Below are 9744 nucleotides of genomic sequence, written 5' to 3'. Positions count from 1 at the left end.
TATTTTGGTATTGGGCCAGAGTACATGCATGACATTGGACCAACGCAACGTTGGCCCAACATATCATTGAAGGTTGATAAATAGTGTATATAGCGTATTGGTATGGTATTGCACCAACGTCGTCATAACATCACGCTCCACCGTCGACTAATGTTGGTCGGCCTGCCAAAATGGCGTTGTTGTAATGTCATGTCAATTCTGACGTTGGGTTAAATGCTGGTTCAAACGTTGGTCTAACGCCAGTATGTGCTGGAAAGTGGTCGGTATTACGTTTGCCCAAGGGTGGGAAGACTTCATAACAAGGTGGAAACGTGGTTGCTCTAATGTTCGAATGACGTCATTACAAAGTCGAAAAGTGGTTGGTTTAACTTTGTGACAATATCATATCACATTGGAAAAGTGGTTGGCATAACGTTGGACTAACGTCATAACCAGGCGGAAAATTAGTTTTAAGTCTAACGTCAAGCATTCAATGTTGGGCTAATGCTGGTCTCACGGCCAAAATGATGTTCAGTACACGTCATGTTTCTGGCATTGGGCCAACGGATTATTCAAGGTGGAAGAATGTTTGATTTCAGATAAGACAATAACACAGTTAAAAATGGGTGGGTATAACGCTGGGATAGTCATAATGTGGTGGAAAAGTGGTTGGTATAATGTTGGTCTAACGTTGGGTAACGTCATAACACGATGGAAAAGTGGTCGATACATGGTTGGTCTAACGTTCGGATAACGTCATTACGTGGCTGAAAAGTAATTGGTATAATGTTGGTCCAACATTGATATATGTTTTCCCATTCATTTTCAAAATTTTTTTCATTCAATTTCACAAATTTATAACGTTACTTCAATTTCGTCGCGGGATGTCGGGAATAGGCCAATCTTACTTTCAAATTCGTCTTTCGTCGTTCATTTTCAAATAAAGTCCATTCAATTTAGTCATTTGGCATACATTTTCGTCATATACAGTTCAAATTCATCAGTCTCACTCGCAGCACTCAAAACAGCAAGATCGATTTCGTCTTTTGTCAATCATTTTCGTTAAATTTTCATTCATATTCCTCTCATATCTCTATCCGGCGTGATTTCCCAGTCATTTATGCATTTTTTTCTGTAACCATTCACATTTTACATTCGGGAGTTAACATAGACACAAGTGTCTCCCTCCCCCCCCCCACAAACACACACACACACATACAGAGCCACAGATACAGACACACACACAAGCAATCTGAGTACACACAGACACAAACAGACGTATCGTCTCGCAGACGACAACATCTGGCTAATATGAATGCAAAATTCATGAAATTATGTGAACAAAAACGAATTTGATCTTCACATTCTGCGATTCGTCAGCGGGAGGGATGAATTTGAATGACAATTGACGATTTTGAATGCTATGTCTTCGAAAATGTTAGACGAAAAACGAATTACAGTGACAATTGACGAAATTGAAGTTAGGATTTGCGTTCCACGTGCTTCTCGGGACGAAATTGAATAATAAATCTTTGATATTGAATGACAAAAGTGCGAAAATGGATGGGAAAACCTATATAATGTCATAGCAAAGTGGACAAGTTATTGAACTAATGATGGGATAACGTACTTACAAAGTCGAAAAGTGGATGGTTTAACTTTGTGATAGGCGATATTACCAGTGGAAAAGTGGTTGATTTTATGATATCATTGATGTATGTAAGAAACAGGAAAGGGTCCAAAATTGATCAGTGAGAAACATCACAAATAGTATAAGATTTTCGAGATACAGATGATTTAAATGATGTTATACATATCGCTTTCTACACGATAAGCAATCAATAATCCATGGAAAGTGTTAACCACGAATGCCATATCGTTGTAACTTAAACTACAATATCATGATCTATAGTGTTAAACGCTTTGGAAAGATCCATAAATATACCCATCATTTTGTTTTATATTACTCGTAGCTAGTGATTCAGTGATTTTATCCAATAAGTGAGTTGTTGCCAGGTCGTTGGACTATCCCTTCTGAAAATGAACTGATTTGGGATGAGGGGAGATCATTCCTATGAAAAAAATAATAGAGCCGTATGTGATTTTTTTTTTTTTAATGGATGAACTGGAGAGTATAGATATTGGTCGGTAATTACTCAAAACAGAAGGGTCACGCTTTTTTTTTTTAAATACTGGAACAACTTTCGCTATCTTAAGAGAATTGGGACATACCCCTGTGGCGAGAGAAAGATTACATAACACTGAAGTGCAGTTATATGTTTAATTATCTTCCTCGATAAACAAACACTTCACACTATTTGATGTTTCTTTCACGTAAATTGTATTCACTTCATTGTATGATCTTAATATGTCATTTTACCTACTTTTGCAAATTACTGTTTTGATAATCTTTTATTGTTTTGATTTGGATTTAAGAAACATGACATGCAATGAAATGTTTTCTGCATTTTTCAGTCAGTGTAATGTTACCTTGCATTTGTATGCGTGCATGTGTGTGTGTGTACATTTATGCCTATGTATCATTTGGTTAATTGATGTTTCCTTCATTGTTAAGTGTCATATTCACTTCCCACTATTATCTACGCCTTTTCACCTATATGTAAATAATTTTGTATTGTTTGTGTATGGCATATAAATAGCATGATATGAAACGAAATGTTTCCCGTCTTTTTCAATGAAAGAAAAGTTACATTCCGTTATAGAGGTTCATTGCGTCTCCTTATCAAAAAGCATCATTAAAACATCTATTCCACTTAAATTCGGCTAAAATGTAACAAAAATTAAAACTCTCTAAACGTATCATTCGTGGAGAGATTATTCACTTTTATTACTCTATTACTCTCCGAAGCATACATCTCATAAATTTCATTTTACAAGCTATCTCCATTTCATATAAGAATGCTCCTCTAAGAAAAACAAAAACAAAAAAACAACAGCAAGTCTTTCTTGCACACCGCTTGTGGAACATAATAATTCTCAATTTAGTTTTTAAGAATATTACTAATATGCAATATATTTGATTCACACTCTTAATGTAAAACCACTCATACCATTCTTTCATTACTGTCCATGTTTTCTCATCGACACAATAAGTGCATACACATACACACGCACATACACACACACACACACGTGCGCACACACGAATCCAATATGAATCGAACAGAGATGTTAGGAAAAAGGAACCAAACAGGGAAAGTTTGTTGCTGTAATTGTATTATGCAATCAGAGTTTTATTCTTTGTCTTTTCTTTCATACAACATGTAAGAAGAAAATAGGGCCCATCAGAAGTAACCACAAAAATCAGATGAAGAGGTGACGTCACAATGGGAAAATACAGAGCATGGAAAAAATCAGGACTGGCTATCTCGACAAGTAAAGATAAGACTGCATTAAATTTCATAATGTACCATGTTAATGCACACTTATGTACTTGAAAAGAGCGTTGCAAACAGACAAGAGTGAAAAATAAAAACGAAATTTAAAAGAATTTTATATATTTTCCGACGTTCAACTTTAAAAAATTGATATTTCCTGAGATAAGACTGCACAGGAGTACATCATTTGATTTTATTTGGTTACAGTTAATGCCCTAGATATGTTTTTTTCTGTACTGCTCTACCGGATTTACGCTCACTGTTTTCTTTTCTTTTCTTAATCACAAAAAGGAAACATACAATCTAAGAAAATGTAATACTGTTGTGTGTTTTTTTCTAAATCACACGAACTTTATTCTTATCTACAAACCATGTCATCAAAACACTACATTTTGGCAACTAGTTTCTGGCATACACGAAGTAGTAAGTTCCATTCCAGGTGTACACGTTTCGGGGGAGTTTCCCCTGAGAAAGGCGTGCCAGCCTTGCAGATGGTGCCCAGGGCAAGAAATGAACAGACTGGAAGAACATCGGCTCAGAACTGCTGTAATCAGGGGGCGTGCCACCATGCCCACATTTGCTGGGAAGTTTCCCTTCACCATCTTGACCGCTGCCTGGTACACACTGGATGGCATCGACTGGGTACAAACACAATGCAAAAGGGAACTCAGTGAGAAAAGTTACAAAGGCGTATAGAACTATAAACTTGTACAGTTGCAGAGATTCTTATGAGTAATGAACATGCATACTGTATTTAATTCAGTTATGAGAGAAGATACCGGTGCAGTGAAGCTTCATTGTAACTCTGTAAGAGCCATACGTAAACACAAAGCATAGGCACACTTACAATACTAGAAAATACATCACCGCATGTTATAAAATGGGTTCAAGAATGTAGCCAATTGGAAGCGCTGAAATGAGTCACGTGTGCGTGCATTATTTCCTTACTAACATGCACGGCCTGACGTCACAATGTTTACACTAGCAGTGCGCACTTAATCAGTTGTTACAAGTGCGTCACGCGCTACTATTCATTCATTCATTCATTCATTTATTTTTCATTTCCAACAAAAACATATAAATATATTACAAAAATTGAATACAGTGCATAAATTTCATCATACAAAGCAAAGGATAAATTTACAGAAAACTTGTAGGTATAGGAAAATGTTGGAAATGGGGAGGAATGCTAAAAAGCTGAGCTTGTAGGCTGCATTCCCCCCACACGTAATACAAGAAATTATATGATCGATAGACTGATAAGCATTGAAAATGGATGCGCGCTATACGCGCTGTCAATCCTGTAAACAACTTTTAGTTCGGGCTGCCAGCCGGCCTTTCTTGTGCATAACACACATCGTACGTATTATACTCTTGTGGTACGTACAGCTGATACATATACATGTATGTGCGGGATTTCCGAGTGCGACGTGCGTAAATGTTTGGGACGAACATCTTCGGACATCTTGACTTTTGAGCGAGTACTACATGTAGCTGACTGGTATTGACCCACAAAGGTACGTGAAAAATGCTGTTAGTTTTCGACCCATTTTATAAAACAAATGATGCACAGGATTATTTATGTGCGCCGAGTGCATGTTGCACCATTGTCAATACTCTCGAGTGCGCCGCACCTTCACTAACGCACTCTATCCTGTGCATCATTGTACATTAAAGTGCAAGGTCTCCTGATCGGATGTCGGTCATAAGTTACTTAGAGGTAAAGATATAATCATGTTTTCCCCGTTTTCGGTCCTTTTCTATAATTCCCTTAATTGGCCAATCTCACAAGTAAAACTTTGTTTCAAGCCTTCTCCACTATATATCTCCCCTTTTTGTCATATTTTACCTTCCCAAATTTAAAATGACTCTGTATTTGAGAATTTTGAGTCTCTGATTTACAGCTCAATTTTAAACATACCAAGTACCGAACGGGATACAATGATATTTTTTGAGCTCGATTACATCGTGTATACAGGCGCAGAAAGCAATTGTTGTAGAACAACACTAATCATAGTGTCAAAGATGGGCCTAACTGAACAACAAATATCTCTAATACTAAACATTACTTGACGAATTCACTAGTACATAGGGCCTATACGTTTTGCATCTCAGAATTCAGCAATCACTACGAGTCTTACCGCTTTTCTTGTAGAACTTGATCTTGATGCGATCTTCGGCAAAACCGTCAATGTACACCGCCTTCTGCGCCAACTCTGGAATAGTTCGCATCGTCAGACGAGATGGATTCATCCCGTCATGGGCTCTCAACTTGAAGTCCACATCTGTCTCGACGTGGAAGTTGGTGAAGTTGAGTGCTATCATCTGTTCGATGCTGGATAAAGAGATGATCTCAAGCTTGGCCTCGATCTCCTTTTCATCCACATACCTCCAGACATCTCCCATGCTAGACATGCCGTAACGAACCCAGGCCTTTCCCAGAAGGTCCATTTCACAATAGACCTACAGTGCACAACAAGAAGGTTACAGCCAATCAACTCATTAGCTTGATGCTGCATGTCGAATATGGGCCCAAATTATGGCTAAATACAGTAAAGACAACGGCTTTCCTTAACTTAAGAGTAATACTTTTTATAAGAGTATGAGAGATAATAATTGTAAGACAAGTTAATGCCATCTAATGTGGAAGGTTGATTACATCTCTTGTCAACATTCATTGCTGTAAAGGCCGTGTCACACCATAACGCGGGCTTGTGGCGAGGAGGTAGTTTCCAGCACGTAGAAGATTTTCAGCGGGCGAACAAGAATGTTTGCAATTTTCATTCATGCCTTGTCATACCGTACGGGGGAACTTCTGCGGCTTGACTTGCGGGGAAACAAATTTACTCCAAGGAGCTCTCCGCAGTTGGTCCGCGCCTGACAGTATCTAGCGCGTAGTTGCCCGGAGGTGCTCACGCAAGTCCGATTTAACCGCAGCCAAGTTTTGAGCATGACCAAAACTTTTTCCGGGTGAGTCGCGGGAATGCCCGTAGAGGTCCATGCAGAACGCCAGTAGGAGACCCTTAGCGGCAGTACTTCCCAGGCAATTCCCACGCAGGTACTTCGCAGTCCCGTATGCAGCCAAGATAATGAAATTCTGTGAGATTTCAGCCATTCCATTAGAGGAATTCCTTCACTAAGTTGTCAGCCCCCACGCGACCGGTACAAAGGTCACACAGTATACTCGCAAGTATAACGCGTCCAGCAAGTAAGACACATGCGCGGACTCGCACAAATCCTTTTCCGCCCTCAGGAATGTCCGGTATGCTAGAAAATCCCTACACGTAACAAGCCCGAGTAGCTTGCCCGGAAAGGCTGTGACAGGGCCTAAACTCGGTTGCGGGTAAAACAATATGCATGCGCACCTCCGGGCGACTACTTTTGAGATACATGCTAGGTACTGTCATGTGCGGATGTCTACGGGGACCTCCGGGTAGTCAAAATTGTTCTTTGCAAGTCGCACGCAAGGCGGGTGTGACACGGCCTTAAGGAATTTGTCTATAATACCAGCACTGCTGGGTGTTGAATTATTATGGTCCATTGTAAAAAGAAATCACACCATCAACAAAATTGTTTTAGAAATTGCAAAATAACACAAAAATTGTTCTCGTCTGAAAATCTATTGAAATGTCAAAATATATATGCATACAAAATGGAGGAAATTGCCGATATCACTGGCCTTAAAAAATGACTTATGCTTAAAAGGAGATACAAGTAACGATTTGTCAATCGGTGAGGAAGCTACCTAGCACGACAATCATCGACAAATTACAGTGCTTTTTTGAAATATCAATTCAACAGGTAAACAATATTATGAAAAAAATATTGAATGAACTTATGAAAATAAGGAATTTGATTTGTTTGTATTTAAAACGGAAAGAATCTTATACTGGTAGTGTAAATGATAATGAAGAAAAGATGGAGGTGGATCGAGAGAATTTTTATTCAAAAGTAATTCAGTGGATGGGAGATACACCTTGTTTTTAGTGATTATGAATTTTCTGAAACGGCTATAAAATACTTGGTTTTTTTTTTCGCTGGTGAAGAAGTCGTGACGCCTTTCATTCTTTAATTATGGGGTTATAACCATATTTGCTCTCAATAGCTTCGCAGTTTTGTTCATTGAGTTCGTCATTTAGTGAGTGCAGGAGTGTATCTAACGAGTAGAATTGATAAGAAGGCGTGACACTATTTAAAAGCAGTCGATCGTGAAGCTGCATTAATAATGTTGCAATGATGTCTAATAGTCGTGAATTCTTTGTGACACGAAATTGGTGATTGGTTATATTTTTGGGAAATATATAGTGTCATGGACCGAAAAAGACGGTTTAGTTTTCCGGAGATCTCAGACTGCCTACCTCAGCAGAGACGGCGCTGTTTCCAATCACGTAACGGCCGCTGGGTTTGTCGCATTCTTCTCTCAATTGCTCGCAAGAAGAGGCTGGGTTGACATCGGTACCAAGAGACAGTGGACATGAATCTGAAACTATAAGCCATACATGCACATTGCATTTCATTATACACAACGCTGTGCACAATCGAAATGTGTGTCGAACTATGCGAAACAAATCAATATTAAAACAACATAAATCAAATACCCCTCAGAATAAACATAAGCTAATATGTCAAAAGATGAAAAGAACAAACAGATGTGGAAATGTTCAGATGATACTTTGAAACCAGAGGAATAGGAACCTTTACATCATTGGGGCCCATTACACTGAGGGAACGAGAGGAAAAGGTGAGGCAGAAACGTCAGAATAATACCTGTACTTGCCGCTAATTCCTTTTCATTTTAATCTTTATAAAAGATCTGCCTGGCAAAGGTGTTGCGTGCACTAAGCTGTTTAAACCTGTATGTGACAGAGATTTTAGACAGTGCATTGGGGTTTTCTGGGGCTCAAAACACAGAAAGAGTTCAAGCGCCACCTTGTTCGGTCGCACATTGCTTGCTGACGAACGAAAGTCCACAGAAAAATTATAATGTGAACGTGTCGAGTGAGTTATTTAAGGGGAAAATCCAGTCCAAATATAAGTTAGTCTGATAAGAAAGAGTAAAATATTATGAGTTCAACGACATAATTTCGATCGAAACTGGATGAAAAATGACGAAGTTATGACATTTTGAAGTTTCGCTATTTTTGGGGTAAACAGTTCTTGAACAGTCAATATGAATATGCAAATGGAAAAGAGAGCATGTCATTCCCTCATAACTTTCCATATAGTTTGTACATAAAATTTAGAAATTCCAAGTTTTTCAATCACACGCAAAGATGGTATGCCTGAGGCTCAAATCCTCGTAATGTGTCTATATCCAACTGATTACTATTGTGAAGATACTCAATCAGGAATAGTATCATGTTTTAGACTTCAGTATACGACAGAAACATTGAATTTTCCTCATTTTTTTACACTAATTGTGAGGATATGACATGGTTAGCTCACTCATTTGCATATCCATGCCCACTGTACAAGAACTGTTTTGCAGAAATTAGCAAAACTTCAAAACGTCATAACTTGTGACTTTGTGACATGACAATAAAGTAGTGACGATTTTGTTAGTTTCCATCAATGGTTTTCAAATACTGACGAAAAATCGATTCTTCTGCAATAAAAGTGCAGAACGTAACGTTATTCCTGGCTGAATACCTTCAAGAAAAGATCAGTCAGAGGATTGGGCATAATTTCCTTTGAACATGCACACACTGCAAAAACAGTGGTGTTAGATTTAACACCACTGGTGTTGAATCTAACACCGGCCGAACTTCAATAAAGGACCACACCATCTGGTGTTGAAGTAACACCGTCTCTGGTGTTAAAATATCCAACACCCATGGGTGTTAAAGGGTGTAAAAATATACCAACACCAGCCTCGGTGTTTTTTCAACACTTAAGAGAGTGTTAAGAAGTTGACACCATAATGGTGTTCATTTGACATCCCAACACCAGTTATGGTGTAAGTTCAACACCCGTGGTGTTAAAATATACCAACACCAGCTTTGGTGTTACTTAGATTATTGATAAGTTGACACCACTTTGGTGTTCTTTTGACACCCTTTAACACCAATGACGGTGTAACTTCAACACTATTTGTTGTTAGAATCTATACCCCAACACCTGTCATGGTGTTATTCTAACACTTCAAAGTGTTATAAGTTTGCATTATTTGGTGTTTATTTGACACCACAGAAGTGTTGATTCAACGCTTCTGAGTGAGAAATAAATTCCAAGTGATGCCAACTTATTAACAATTTGAAGTGTCGATACCTCGACATCATTTCACACTCTCCACATTCAATCGCACAAAATAACACAGTAATGTAAGTAGGTGAAAGACAGTCACGTGCTACTAGGTTGATCAAAATAT

General features: G+C 38.4%; 1 protein-coding gene across 1 annotated transcript; it reads right to left on the bottom strand.

Moving 5' to 3' along the window:
* Positions 1 to 3776: 3776 nt before the first annotated feature.
* On the bottom strand, positions 3777 to 5792 carry LOC139708490 (echinolectin 1-like). The gene is made up of 2 exons (XM_071620438.1): positions 5519 to 5792; positions 3777 to 4015 (listed from the first exon to the last, which is right to left on the bottom strand). The coding sequence occupies exons 1-2, from the start codon at positions 5790 to 5792 to the stop codon at positions 3777 to 3779; spliced, it is 513 nt and encodes a 170-aa protein (XP_071476539.1).
* Between the last annotated feature and the right edge of the window lie 3952 nt (positions 5793 to 9744).

Source organism: Diadema antillarum, unplaced genomic scaffold (assembly GCF_040938485.1).
Source record: "Diadema antillarum isolate AM-2024a unplaced genomic scaffold, OU_Dant_1.0 seq00001343_RagTag, whole genome shotgun sequence".
NCBI lineage: Eukaryota > Metazoa > Echinodermata > Echinoidea > Diadematoida > Diadematidae > Diadema > Diadema antillarum.
The sequence above is the reverse complement of the archived record's forward strand: the minus strand, read 5'-3'. Positions and strand labels throughout refer to the sequence as shown.